General features: G+C 46.0%; 2 protein-coding genes across 4 annotated transcripts in view; one reads left to right on the forward strand and one right to left on the reverse strand.

Moving 5' to 3' along the window:
• hip1rb (huntingtin interacting protein 1 related b) overlaps positions 1–8,206 on the reverse strand; it is a 30,675-nt gene extending 22,469 nt beyond the window's left edge. Inside the window, exons 1-5 of one of the 3 annotated variants that reach the window (XM_060054839.1) lie at positions 7,923–8,206; positions 1,789–1,852; positions 1,415–1,557; positions 464–520; positions 260–340 (exon numbers count right to left, since the gene is read on the reverse strand). In XM_060054839.1, the coding sequence (XP_059910822.1) occupies positions 260–340; positions 464–520; positions 1,415–1,557; positions 1,789–1,852; positions 7,923–8,015 (438 nt within the window). In that variant the 5' untranslated portion in view covers positions 8,016–8,206. Of the gene's footprint in view, positions 1–259; positions 341–463; positions 521–1,414; positions 1,558–1,788; positions 1,853–4,982; positions 7,891–7,922 lie in introns of those variants that run through there. The other 2 variants (XM_060054837.1, XM_060054840.1) reach the window with 2 other exon arrangements.
• Positions 8,207–12,733: 4,527 nt separating this feature from the next.
• On the forward strand, positions 12,734–14,325 carry LOC132459947 (hydroxycarboxylic acid receptor 2-like). The gene has a single exon (XM_060054849.1). It carries the CDS (start codon positions 12,965–12,967, stop codon positions 13,904–13,906), a length of 942 nt encoding a protein of 313 aa, XP_059910832.1. The 5' UTR covers positions 12,734–12,964; the 3' UTR covers positions 13,907–14,325.
• The last annotated feature ends 541 nt before the right edge of the window (positions 14,326–14,866 follow it).

Consider the following 14,866-nt stretch of genomic DNA (forward strand, 5'->3'; position numbering starts at 1 on the left):
TTATATTCTGCTCTGATTATAGCAATATGAGGATGATTGAACCGCTATTTTTAGAAAGAGTAAATAAGCTAACCAGTATTCGTCTCCTCTATTCTTCAAATTTTCCAAAAGTATAACTTGCTGCTCGATTATATTTGGTATTCAGCAATGAGGCACAATACAATGGGCTCATCCAGCCCTAGCCCTTCCCCTACTCCCCCCCCCCCCCCCCCCCCCCCCCCACATACACATCCAGCCACGACGGAGAGCTTGTTCTTACCTTCACGTGGAACTCCATCTTTGTACACAGCATCTTGGAATACAGAGCCACCAGCTGTCCATATTTGTCGTGGAGGTTGCCCTGGAAACCAATTGAGTGAGCAAACAGGCGTTAGCTTCAGCTTTATCCCAGCAGCTTTAACATAAAGGAACCTCACTCCACCTTTAATCAGGGATGCTGTTTGGCAATACGGTTCAAACTCACCCATAGCTGCCCAATCTCAATCAGACTGCTGTGGTGCCTCATACAGTCCTGTAGACTCTGCAAAGGTTAAACAAATATCCTTTTCAATTTAACACAAAAAAATGAACACAACTATTTGATGCCTTAAAATGTCCAATAGAAACAAATATTGTGACAGCATGGTACGGCTATGAGCACCACAGTAATGCAATCTCACAAGAACCCTTTAAGTGGAGACACTAAAAGGGGAGATGCTATGTAGCTAAGGGGAAAGGCTAGGGAAAGCTATAGAGAGACGCTAGGGCTAGCTAAAAGGACGGTGAGCTAGCTAAGGGGAGACACTTGGGCTAGCTAAGGGGAGAAACTAGGGCTAGCTAAGGGGAGACACTAGGGCTAGCTAAGGGGAGACACTAGGGCCAGCTAAGGGAGACACTAGGGCCAGCTAAGGGAGACACTAGGGCCAGCTAAGGGGAGAAACTAGGGCCAGCTAAGGGAGACACTAGGGCCAGCTAAGGGAGACACTAGGGCCAGCTAAGGGAGACACTAGGGCCAGCTAAGGGAGACACTAGGGCTAGCTAAGGGGAGACACTAGGGCTAGCTAAGGGGAGACACTAGGGCTAGCTAAGGGGAGACACTAGGGCTAGCTAAGGGGAGACACTAGGGCTAGCTAAGGGGAGACACTAGGGCTAGCTAAGGGGAGACACTAGGGCCAGCTAAGGGAGACACTAGGGCCAGCTAAGGGAGACACTAGGGCCAGCTAAGGGAGACACTAGGGCCAGCTAAGGGGAGACACTAGGGCCAGTTAAGGGAAGAAACTAGGGCCAGCTAAGGGAAGAAACTAGGGTTAGCTAAGGGAAGAAAATAGAGGTAGCTAAGGAGTTATCTTAGGGGAGATGCTGGGGTAGGTTAAGGGAAGCTAGATGCTGTTAAGGGGAGGTGCTGCATGCAGCCAGAGGGGTTGGGTGCCCTTACGTTTTGGTGTCCGTCTCGTAGTACTTTGTGCAGCACGTGGCAGAACTTCCAGCTGAGGATGGAGCTGCTGGCCAGAGGGAGGCCCAGGGCGTAGGACCAGAAGGTGTAGGCCCCCTTCTCCCTGTGGGTCCCCAGAATAATGCCTGGCACAAGGGTTAAGGACGCATAACGATGTAAGCGGCGTATGCAGGTCGACTACTGTTTGTGCTCAGGCCTTTGGGTTTGAATGACAGATGAATACCAAGATATTCCCTTGATGTGCGAACACCACATCGCTGCACACAACACATCAACCATCGCCTCCAAGTTTAAACAAGAGCAACACTGAGGAGACTGGGATGCAGTGAGGCAGTGGTCTCCCACAGAAAGGATACGACGAGCATGTTTCTCCTTGACTGGTGCCTCGGTGGAGTTGATGGCCTTGCTGATGCTGCTGAGCTGGAGAACAGTGGACACAGAAAGGAAACAGGTTCACTAAACAACCTAGGAAGGAGGAATCCTGGTCCAAACTCTCCCTGTGGAATACCCCAGCCACTGAGTGTTAACTCAGCACATTGTGAACCGTTCTCTTGGGAGCCCAGTGTTTGTGCAGGCCGTGTTCGTGATGTGAACGCGGACCTCCCTTTGTTTAGTGCGTCCGTGTGCGGTCGGTTAGTGTACTTTGGGTCATGTGGTTCAGTCTTATCAGCTTCAGCCAACAGAACAACAACGTGCCCAAGAGCCTGGTGCTGACTGGGGGAGTCAATGAGTCAGCAATACACAGAGACAGACCAGGTGGTAATGAGGCTAGCCTGGCTTCTAATTACAGCTACATGACTTTCTAAATATAAGTGTATGAGTCATCATACAGCATGACGCTATCTATGAATGAAGTTGCCTTGGTGTCCTCCCTACCAGAAGAGGCGAGGCGTGGGCAGCACATTCCAGTCATATTTGAGCCCATTTTATCCCAAACAGGTCCAACTGAACGTCATCATACAGGTATATCTTCTAGCAGCATCCTTATGTTTCCAAAATAGCACATTGAACAATGAGCTGGCCCTTTCATTCTGTTCCAACAACATCCATCAATGAGCTGGCTGTTTCCTTCTGCTCTAACAACATCCACCAATGACCTGGCTGTTTCCTTCTGCTCTAACATCATCCACCAATGAGCTGGCTGTTTCCTTCTGCTCTAACAACATCCACCATTGAGCTGGCTGTTTCCTTCTGCTCTAACAACATCCACCATTGAGCTGGCCGTTTCCTTCTGCTCCAACAACATCCACCAATGAGCTGGCAGTTTCCTTCTGCTCCAACAACATCCACCAATTAGCTGGTCATTTCATTCTAGTGTAGCATAACAACCCCCGAGTTGAATCAAACAATTTGTGCATGTTTTGTTTTGTCTTTTCTCCTCTGGCCGCACTGTTGGCTCCTCTTGAGTTTCATGCTGGAGTCAGTCCCATCAGCACCAGTCGAGAAGAAAATGTTAGCTCGTAACACGTTAACTCAAGGGTCACAGGAAAGCGCCAGAAACTTGCAAACAAGGGTTAGATATATATATCCTCCACTCCGGTAACGTACGCTTTACTGGTGTTTCATAATAATCTGTTGTCATGACAACCAGAGGAATGGAAGCCTGGGCCCGATTAGAATAATACTGAACTGCATCATGGGTAATTCCCTGATGTCCGGGTTCCTGCGACAGGAGGAGTGTACACCCGGCATGGTCCAATATGTAAATGTATGCAAACACAGCGAGTGCCCATGAGCAAAGGGTTGGGGGGACAGTTCACACTGCACGTTCACAGTCCTTACTCAGATCCAAACAAAGGGCCTCTCACGGGTCCTCACACACGCACACACAGCCTTACACTCTCACGCCCTCACTGTGGGGATGCTGCTCCGTGCCAAGCGATAAATAACGTTCTAAACCATGTGATGTCAACATGAGCTGCAGGGCAACCATCAAAGCTTTATTAACACGACACGAGCAGGATGTAAATAAAACGGTTTAACGCTGAAACTCAGGCCACCGTGCCTCGTCTGGGCATGCGATTCAGTCACAAAGCGAAGCCAAACATTGAGCCATGAATTATCAAATAAAGTGTTTAATGCAGCGTTCATAGTGATAAATGCTTATCACTCAAGAGAACGATATCTCCAACCTAGTCTCCCTTTATCAGTCACATTGAACGTCTCTCTCCCTGTAACATTACCCTCTTTGAGCAAAGAAGTTGTCTGTCATCACAACATTAACACAGACCTACAAATCTATTTCACATCCTTCTCACACGCACACATCACTGGGGAGTTGCCACAGTCAATAAAGTTGGCAAACCTCTTTCCCCACCGCCATCTAATCATACAAGGGCACTAAACAAAGCACAGAGGGACGACTGTGGCTGAAAACCACACCCACACACATAGATGGCTGTTGGGGAGACTTCACACTCAGAGCGGTTATGGAGAAAGGCCAGCGAGGGGAGGGATCGGAGGTTCCTCGAAGACTCTTTCCTTCTGACATTCACTGCCAATGTCTCGGTCTTGACCATCCAAGCCCAGTGGTCTGGCCCAGCGGCTTGAGGGTCTAGCCTGGGGTCTGACAAACAGGGCTGGTGGGGGAGGAGGGCCGACTGCTTGGGTTAGCTGCAGGGGGCTTGGCTCTGGTAAACAGGGGCTGGCAGAGAGCGCTCAGCAGATGGTTGGTGAACAGTGAGGCTGAGGGTACTGCGGGCATTTACACTCATAGCAGCGAGGGGAAGGGACCAACAAGGAGGACGGGGGAGTGTTACATAAAAGAGACCCACGGAGAGGAGCAACACTATGTGACACACACACACACACACACACACACACACACACACACACACACACACACACACACACACACACACACACACACACACACACACACACACACACACACACACACACACACACACACACACACACACCTACCTCAATGAAAGTCAAATGAATTACGGAAGCTGGTCCACAAACAAAGTCATAGATTAGCCTGCGCCAAGAGCACGTGCTGGTTTGACGCCCTTGCTCAAGGGCAGTTCAAATAGTAACCGTGAGCCTCATTGTCCAACCTCACTTACAAAGTAATCCTACATCATTATCTCAAGTATACACAAGTATATCACACATTTAAATTGCTTTTTTTGTACCATGCAATAGAAACTTAAACGCCAACGAATATAAAAACTTCTTGCCGCTGTATAATGTTGGAAAAAACATAACAAATTTGGATCTGATGAAGGAATGTTGATCTATAAAATCCTTCAGGACACCATACGACCGTTTCTAATTCCTGAGTAAGAGTAGGAGAGCTCGCCTGTTGTGGCAATATGTAAATGTCCGCCTCTCTGGGGAGATTAGTGAGGGGCATACAGAGTCCCGGACATGTTAGCCTGGTCGAAATCCCCAGATGGGGGGGGGGCTGCTTTAATCCTCCTGGTCCTAGACACAATCTGCAGCTCGCTATTACTGTCCACAACCACAACACCGCTGTCCACAAAGCTGTCACACACATACACACACACACACACATGGGGGGGGGGGTCGTGTCCCTGCTCACCTTGTCCTCTTTGTTTTTCCTCAGCGTCTCCATGTGTTTGGACATGTCACCTCATCAGACACACCTGGGCCGCCGCTAAGCAAGTATCAGAGGAGCTGCTGCTCTTAAACTGGACACTCGGGTCGCAACAACTACTTATATTGCGGGCTCTTATCAGTGTAATTAAACATAGCTGCCCACAGCGACAAGGTCACAGATATCAACATGAGTGACCCCAGCAGAAGAGGCTAATGCTAGTTTCAGAGAGCAATGCTAGACAGATTCAGGACTCGCATGCAAAGCCCGCTTAATCAAGTTTAAATGTGTGACTTTTTTTGTATGTTTTGTTTGTTTTTGCCTTTCAACAATACATTGAATTATTATTGATAACTTGTGTGTGTCAGCAAGTCTGTTGAATATCAATCACAGGTTATTATCAAATGTGTGAATGATGGTAAAGTGTGTCAAACTAACAAGTATTGTGTGTAAAGTCAGGTTGGGCACAACCTGGTTGCTGAGCAGATGATTACATAATATTGTCAGCATCTTAATCTGCCCGTCTTCGCTCTGTTGGTTTATCATTCTACTCACTCATTTAGAAACCCGGAAGCTTTCCCCATTGCCAACTAAAACTGCTGCTATGGACAAACGTTGTCAAACGCTGTCATGGAATGTGAATCTTGTGAGATCACATACAACACATCGACGATGGAGAATATAAAAGGAAATAAAACACAGGGGTCCTTTCTTTCACTAATTAACACTGATAATCAACTAAATAAGGATATTATATATGTCAAAATAATTGTTTAATTGTCAGGCCCTACAAAACTCATAAACCATTAGTGCTTGGCTCGATGAGTCAAATAAATTAAGCAAAGTTTGATTCACTAAACAAAGGGTCTCCTGGATTTGTAAACCCCCCCCTCTTTCCTCTTGCTCTCCTTCACGGGCTTCCTCAGACCAGCAGGGCGCTAAACACAAAGCAGAGCCAAGGGGCCCACTTGACATTGGCGTCCTGCAGGGTGTAACAAGGTGAGGTGATGGTGAGGCGGGAGCAGGGGAGAGATGCAGAGGGGGCTATAGATAGAGAAAGAGATATGTCCTTCAGCGCACCGTGTGCATCAGCAATATTGAGCTTGGGTCAATGACAAGGATATCTTCCGTCTAATGGAACAATAAATGTCCCTCATGCGGAGTGCAGCTTGCATCGTCGCTATCATAGTGACAACAATCCATGACTCAGCATTTTCTCATCGGCATCAGAAAGTTCCTTCTTGGATCACACAGAAGGTGCACTCATGAAAATGTTGTCAAACTAATCCATCCCTTCCCTTTAAAATTCTCTCTTTCAATGTTGTACTTTCTGTCTATATCTATTGATGAATGGAACAAGCACTGCCAGGGAACTAGTGGAGTAGCCCTATAAAAGCCCTCATTTAATAACAACAGGCGTCGACCAGGAATGTATTTGAATAAAGGGCTAGCATCAAGGCCACTGAGCTCGCCTCTACCACAACACTCGATCCTTAGGGATTGTGCCGCACCGCGATCAAACCCGGTAGCCAAGCAAACACATCTCCTGTGAAAGCCGTCCCTGATTGGCTGACATGAGTCAGTGCCAGGTGATGTGTGTGCGCACACACACACACACACACACACACACACACACACACACACACACACACACACACACACACACACACACACACACACACACACACACACACACACACACACACACACACACACACACACACGTGTTTCTGAAGAGAAACTTCCCAGCGCATGATTGGACTAAATCGAAAAATCAACAGTCTATATTCTGGCTGAATCTGTCCACCCTAGACTCATGTTTATGCACATATTTCAGTAACTAGGCCCGGTGTCGATCCAACACTGTCTCACCACATTTGGGTACTTCATACTGATCAGATGAAGACACATGATTCATGAACCCCTTCGATAAGACTGCTGCTCGGTCGTACCAAAACAGGACTGGCCAACGGGCCCAGGACCACAGATCTCCTTTTGTTAAAGAATGTGACACACCCAATTTCTATAGTGGCCGTGAAGCACACAGGCCTTCTGTTGGAGTCCTGCAGTCTACTCTCACCGGTCGCCCTGACTCTGCAGAGCTCGAGAGAAGGAAAAAAAATGGCTGCAAGAGAGCAAATGTGGTGGAACAGGAAGGACAAGATCAGCCTGAACCTGACAGGCAGACAAGGCAGAGTCACAACACCAGAATGTTGCTATCAACTAGCATGTGGTTCCTGCTTCAGAGTCACAATGGAGTTCAGGTACATATTTGGTAAGGAGTTTAAGAGTAAAGAGTAGAGTTGGTCTGTCAGGCTGTCAGTCAGAGTTTGTTGTTGTGGTATCTTCAATGCCATTAATCAATTTATAGTCCTATAGAAAACGTACAGTAACTGTAAAGTTCATCAACACATCAATCAAACCCAAAATAGGTACTCTAGAATGAATCTGTCAGTTTGAAAATGAGATCAGTGTGGTTATGCTCGTGTATTTAGTGAATGTCCTGTGAGTGCAATTCAACACTATCAGCAGTAAGAGAAGTCCAGTGTGATGACAGGTCGGCTGGAGGGTGAGGAGTATGATGCAGACCCCAGTTAGCTTGCCGTCTCACAGATTTCACAAACTGATGTTCATTAAATTACATCATTCATTGTAGATTGCATACTTTCAAATCTAATATTTCCGTTTCTGCTTTAGCTAGCCTTAACGTTGGATAAAGAGCGTTCCTAACCCGGGTTATGTGGCCTGTGTGCCGGGTACAAGGTGACGGTAACGTGGAGGACTGCAGGACAACCAGCACTCGTTAAGTACAAGCGAAGATAAATAAATAAAACATGATTCTCCAAAATCCAAACGTGTACCGCCATTCCGTCATCCCGGGTCCGACTCTTTTATCTTCCACCAGCGTGTGAACGGTGACTTTACCTGCTGCTTGTCAAAATGCTCCCTCTCGGCGCCCAGGTTGGTCTCGACCCTGCGGCTCTTCACCCGGGTGGGCACCTGCCTGATGCTGTTCATTCTCCGCTGGTGGGCTCTGATCTGGAACCGGAACCGATGAGGAGATTCGGATGAGTCGGGTTTTATTGTGCCAGTGAAAGCGAGCGATCGTAGGCGCCTCCGTTCTGGACTAGCATTTCAAGGCTCGCTGTTCCTGATGATGGATGCAGCGCAGCGGGGCTGGAGAAAGAGAGGAGCGGCGTCACGTGATGCCCCGCCCCCTGGCTCCTCATTAACGCCTCCTCCTCATTAAGGCCTCCTCCCCTAAAGGTTCCTGACGCCTCCTGCATTGCTGCATCATCCTGCATGTACCATTATTTATAAGCAATAGGCCTTTTCATTATAGGATTGCATTTACATTGCCAGAGATTCGACTAGTTTGAATTCCTTGGACCTCGTGGCAGATCTTTCGGTTATTAGTATTACTAGTATAATAATTTCAGTTTTGTAAATATGATATAATATTTTTCGTGATTGATAGACAGATAAAATTACTTAACAGGTTTGAGGAGGTGCCACTGCTGGTGATATGGTGAACTATGAAACCAGGATGTACAGATCCTATTATCTCTACTGCAGAGATTGAGGCTGCATACAAAGCAACACTAAATTAATGTTTGACTTTCCTGTACTGGAACTAGGCAACTGTATTATTTCTGTACATTTATTTATATAGCACATTTTCAACAGTGTTACAAAGTGCTTAACAGTGGGAGGCAAAGAAACACTCAAATAAAATCTTACATTGAAAGGGGGTAAATTGTACATTAATATATACAACAACTGCAAAAAATCCTGACCAAATGTGAGGATTAAAAGATAAACTGTTAAAATCAGGCATACAAAGTAAAACGTAAATACAGAAGATGTTTGATGCGGACAGCCAAATTATAGATAAAATGTCTTCTGACTTGAAGCCTTTTAAACTTTCTTAAAACACAAACTAGCTGTGTTTCTGAGTGGTGGAGGGAGAAGGTTGAAGAGTCTTCGGTCCAGACCTGATCTGGACCTGGTCTTTCTCTTCCTCCTGATTTCTCAGTACTGCAGCCTAGCGATGCCATGGCAGTTTAACATGTCGCCCTTCATCAACCTGCTGCAAAACGGACAGAGAGCTGGACAAGTCATGGACATCCCTTCTGAATAGAGTACATGTCAATATTTTGCTGACTTCTTGGGGGGTCATTGTTGCAATAAGATCAACATGAGCATTATAATGTAGGCTCACTAAGTAGTTGTGGACTGGGCTGACCTCCAGCCCTGGGGGGGGGTCCCTGATCCAGGCCCGGGATTCCAAACAGAGCCCATCTCTGACCCCCGGTCCGTTTGACCCAAAATACCGCCACGTCCTAATTACCATGACGATGACCCCTGCTGTTAATCAATACAGTATGCTCTTAGGTCTAAGGGAAAGGAAAGAGACCACATGTTGTCCTGATATATAATATAAACAATAATGTTCCTGGCTCCCCTGCTGTAACCCTCAGTCTGAACATCACTGTAGCCTCACATTACGCATTACGGAATACATTCACTCAGTGATGTACAAATGTGCTAATCTACCGGCTTTACAAGTTATGAAAAATACTTTTGCAACAATGTTGTGACATTGCATGGATATAAAGTAATCAACAATCCCGCTGTTGTTTCACACTTAGGCAATGCGTTTGGTTTTATTTTACAAGCAGTTCCGGTAATCTGACATATTACTAATCTGGTCTTGAACTGCGTGATGAACACAATCTTTAGGGTTGTTCCTGTTCACGCTGACAGCTCCCAGGTATTCAGGGAAGAAAACGCAGCGCATCAACCAACAGGAAAGGAGCAGCGATGTCTCAGACTGGCTGACAGGTCAGACTGGCTAGCTCACATTTTTTGGCACGACCTTTAAACCTTTAAACCACCATTAGCAAGATTCAATTGTTTCTTTGACTTTGTTAATGTTTCTGTCAATTGACAGGAATATAACGAACAGCCCTTTTAGATCTTTAAACTTGAGTATGGAACTGTATAGATTTTCTGGGCAGTTTTGATTCTTACTTATGGTGCGGCCACACCAACCGCGTTACTCGCGTTGGATAACGCGAGTAACGCGCCTAACCTGACGCTTGATCAGTGTGTGGTGGTTCAACGCATCAACGCGCCAACGCAGCTAGATGAGTCCATGTCCATGCAAGTGAACGGAGCGTTCCCTCTTCGTCATAACTATCAAACCAAACATCCTTCACATTCACCGAGCGAACATTATGAAAGTAAAATGCACATTTCTCGCTAAAAATGTTTCCATAAACGCATTTAATGGCGTAACTATGTAACTATTTCCACCCAGAATAAAGAAAGATGTCGGCCGTGGCTGCGCTGGAGTCCGAGGTAGGAAACCCAAACGCCGCCGTGTTTGGGTGCATGATAGATTTTAGATCGGGTTGGATTAAATAATCTCGGATATAAATAACAATAATCGGGTTAAATAACTTCACATGGTGTGCCTGGTGTGTTTCCAGCATTCGCAGTGTTGATCAGCAGAGATATAGTCCGCCAAACGACGCTGAAGTTGGCATCCGATTCGCAGCATCCGATTCGGCAATTGCTGGTCGACCTTAAAACGGTCGTGATTGAAAACCACCTAGAATCTTCAAATCGGTCCTGATTGAAAACCACTACACCTAGACTCTTCAAATCTGGACTACATTATCACAGTGAGGCTATACATTATGTAAAACATAGTTTCCGATTTTTTAAACCTTTACCCTATTTGTGAAAATGCAATGCGGTCTGGACCCCTAAAAAGCATTCAAATGAGCCTGTATTGCATTTTCACAAATAGGGTAAAAGGTTTCACAAATCTGAAACTATGTTTTACATAATGTATAGCCTCACTGTGATAATTTAGTCCAGATTTAATGAGTCTAGGTGTAGTGGTTTTCAATCAGGATCAGTTCCAATGCGGTCTGGACCCCTAAAAAGCATTAAAATGTGCCTTTATTGCATTTTCACAAATAGGGTTAAGGTTTCACAAATCTGAAACTATGTTTTACATAATGTATAGCCTCACTGTGATAATTTAGTCCAGATTTGAAGAGTCTAGGTGTAGTGGTTTTCAATCAGGACCCGTTCTAATGCAGTCTGGACCCCTAAAAAGCATTAAAATGATCCTGTATTGCATTTTCACAAATAGAAAAAAGGTTTCACAAATCTGAAACTATGTTTTATATAATGTATAGCCTCACTGTGATAATTTAGTCCAGATTGGAAGAGTCTAGGTGTAGTGGTTTTCAATCAGGACCGATTTAAGGTGGACCAGCTGCCGAATCAGATGCTGCGAATCGGATGGCAACTTCAGCGTCGTGTCCGACGAGACGTTGAGGTTGCTTAGCAACCAGAGACTCTGTCCATGCAAGTGAACGGAGCGTTCCCTCTTCGTCATAACTATCAAACCAAACATCCTTCACATTCACCGAGCGAACATTATGAAAGTAAAATGCACATTTCTCCATAAACGCATTTAATGGCGTAACTATGTTACTATCTCCACCCAGAATAAAGAAAGATGTCGGCCGTATGCCTCTGTGCAAGCTCACTACTCTGCCAGTGACGTCGGGTCAAGCTCCACGCTGATTGGCTATCGCGGCTAAGCATCACGCGTATGATAGTAAAAAGTTCGATTTTTTTAACTCCGCTTTAGCGCATGTAACGCATCTACGCAGCTCATACGCGCGTCAACCAATGGTTCCCTATGGAAAAATTGCCGATTTTATACGCGTCTATACGCGGGGTACGCGTTTGGTGTGTTCGTACCTTAACGCCCCCAACGCAACGCTTCAACGCGTGTAACGCGCCTAGACCAATGGTTCCCTATGCAAAAATGCCGATTTTCAACGCCCCTAACGCGAGTAACGCGGTTGGTGTGGCCGTACCTTTAGGTCTACATACTCTTAACTTACAATTTCAAGCGAAAACTCTCTCTCTCTTTCTCTCTCTCTCTCTCTAAGCAGAGTTGAACATATCTTAACAGAAACATAACTTTCCATTATACTGGAATCCGTTGTCTTCAATGGCATGATAGCACAGCTTCATGAGTTCTGAGCAATTCAAGCAAGTGACCCAAGCGCCTGCTCAGGTCCCTCCGTGGCCACCAGAGGGCCCCCAAGAGCGCCTGAAATATCCCACGTGGACCTTGAAACGATTTGACGTTATGTGTTATTTTTTGTGATATGTTATTTTAATGGTAATCATTGATGATAAATACGCAATGCAACGGACGTTAGCTCAATTCAGTCAGACGAACGTTAGGTTACAGTCCTCTCCTCTGCTTTGCTATGGAAAAGCTCATCTGATCACGATCATCTTTATTTAATAGATTTAATATAGACTTTTTAAATTACCATTTCTAAGTAGAAAAAAGGAAGCAAGAGAGCTACTGCATGTCTCAATTATTTGATTTGAAATATAGTTGTTTGTTTTGCCCTTTTGAACATTATTTTCGCATAAAGCCATTAAAGTTGTTGACTTGTTTATTGTATTCATACTTATTAATCGCCAGGGAGAATTTTTTTTTCTGCATTTAATCCTCCTATGCTTAATGAGCTATGCTTCTGGATGCTATTCATGGTCAGATCGATGTATTATATTTTATGAACAAAATTGCTCCAAAATTAACAAAATGTAACAGCCCTCTCAGTCACCTCATCGCAATCATTTCTACAATTCACATACAATATTTGTCTAGAAAATGTAATTGGTAAAAAAGATAAATATCTTTCCACAGGAAAGATAGGAACGTCATTATTCAGAGTTGGCATTTGCTGCTGATGATGTCACATGGGAGGTCACTCTGATACTCAAGCCACTGAATATATAAACTCCACATCGTCTCGGTTTCACAAACGATTTCCTAATAGAGCGCCTCAGTTGGTGTTCCCCCTTTTGAAGAACCGCTCATCAACCAGCTCATCATCCAGCTCTCAGCAGACGACATGAATTGCATCTACCATACCCCTCTGCTCATCAGCGCGCTGCCCCCCCTGCTGGGGACGGAGTTCGTCCTGGGGGTCCTGGGCAACGGCCTCGCCCTCTGGATCTTCCTGTTCCGCCTGAAGCCCTGGAAGAGCAGCACAGTCCTCCTCTTCAACCTCTCGCTGGCCGACTTCCTGCTCAACGTGGCGCTGCCCTTCCGTGCCAGCTACTACTCCGCAGGCCTGACCTGGCACTTCGGCCCGGCCTTCTGCAACATCTCCCTCTTTCTGCTGGCCATGAACCGCAGCGGGAGCATCTTCTTCCTCACGGCCGTGGTGGTGGACCGCTACGTGCGCGTGGTCCATCCCCACCACGCGCTCAACTCGCTGAGCGTTGTGAGAGCGGCATGCGGCACCGCCGGGCTGTGGCTGCTCACCTTCTCCATGACGGCCCACCTCCTCGCCCTGCCGCGCCCTAACGCCACCAACTGCGAGAGCTTCAACATCAACTCGGGGGGGCTCGACGTCGTACACTTCTGGCACAGGAGCTTGTTCCTGCTCTCCTTCTTCCTGCCGCTGGCCGTGATCGTGTTCTGCACCTGCTCCATCGTGGCCCACCTGAGAAGGAGGCAGCTGGCCCGTGATGCGCGCATTAGGAAGGCCCTGTGGCTCCTCATGGTGGTGGTGGTGGTCTTCGCCGTTTGCTTCCTGCCTAGCAATGTCACGCAGCTGCTCATCTGGTTGAAGGAGGGATCGATCGCCGGTGTTCTCTCGGGGACAAAGGCCTGTGACGCGATGGAGGACTTGAACACGGTCTTCTACCTGACCATCAGCCTGACCTACCTGAACAGCGCCCTGGACCCCGTGGTCTTCTACTTCTCCATCCCCCCCTTCAGGAACATGTGCAGGCAGGCCCTGCGTCTGGGGAGGGCCGGAGACACCGGCGACGAGGAGACCACCTAGGAGCTGGACTCTTAGTCTGTCAGCAAGCTGGGAGGCCAAGCAGTCACTGCTGTTCCCCGGGATTTACCTTGCCACTTACCTGTCAATGTTAAGTCACAGCAGAGCCACCGTTATGGTTTGTTTGGCAGACAAAGACAATGACAGGATGTGAGTATTAATCGAGGAAACTAGGAATTGAATTGCCCCGTCACATCAACATTTAAACTTTTGTATGTATGTATGTATTTCAAAGTTACTTGATTGGTCATTTTCTATCAAATGTTCAATAAGGGATGTCGAGACTAAAATGTGGTGAGTGCTGTAGTACAAAGTGAGGTTGAAAATATTTTTTAATCAAGCCATATAGATTAATACATAAAGAAGCGTTAAATGGCTTAGATCAAGTGAAGGGATTTGAACAAAAGTTCAAAAGTCTAAATGGAGTAAACAATGTAAACATGCACAGCATTTAAGAAAAAGTAAATGGTTGGAAAAAAATAAAGTTACTGCTGAATGAAAAGAAAACAATCATTACTGCAATCCACACACAATATTTGTCTCTGAATTTCACCATGGCAACTTCAGTACAATAGTGTTAACGAAACAACAAAAAAAAACAAGCAACATGTCGAATCCACTCAATATTTAGGGTGGGCTTGTCTGCTGTTGCTGATGATGGTTTGTTAGTGGAGCTCTGAATACATGGCCACATGCTACTGAATTCCATGAAACTTTGTTTGTCCCAGCCAGATCGTCTGAGGGAAATTCCCTCAGCTTAGTGAGAAAATGAACAAGATTACATTTAGTAGTCAAAAGAAGTGAACGTTTGAAGAGCATCTCATAAATAGACCGTTTATAGACGCCGATGTAGAGTTCCCTAGAAATTCCAAAGAAAATGAACTCAGCAAGCCCAGAAACTTAGACCATGTGACCAATTGATTCTAGGGATCGACCGATACCGATTTTTTAGGGCCGATACGA

Source organism: Gadus macrocephalus, chromosome 6 (genome assembly GCF_031168955.1).
Source record: "Gadus macrocephalus chromosome 6, ASM3116895v1".
Classification (NCBI taxonomy): domain Eukaryota; kingdom Metazoa; phylum Chordata; class Actinopteri; order Gadiformes; family Gadidae; genus Gadus; species Gadus macrocephalus.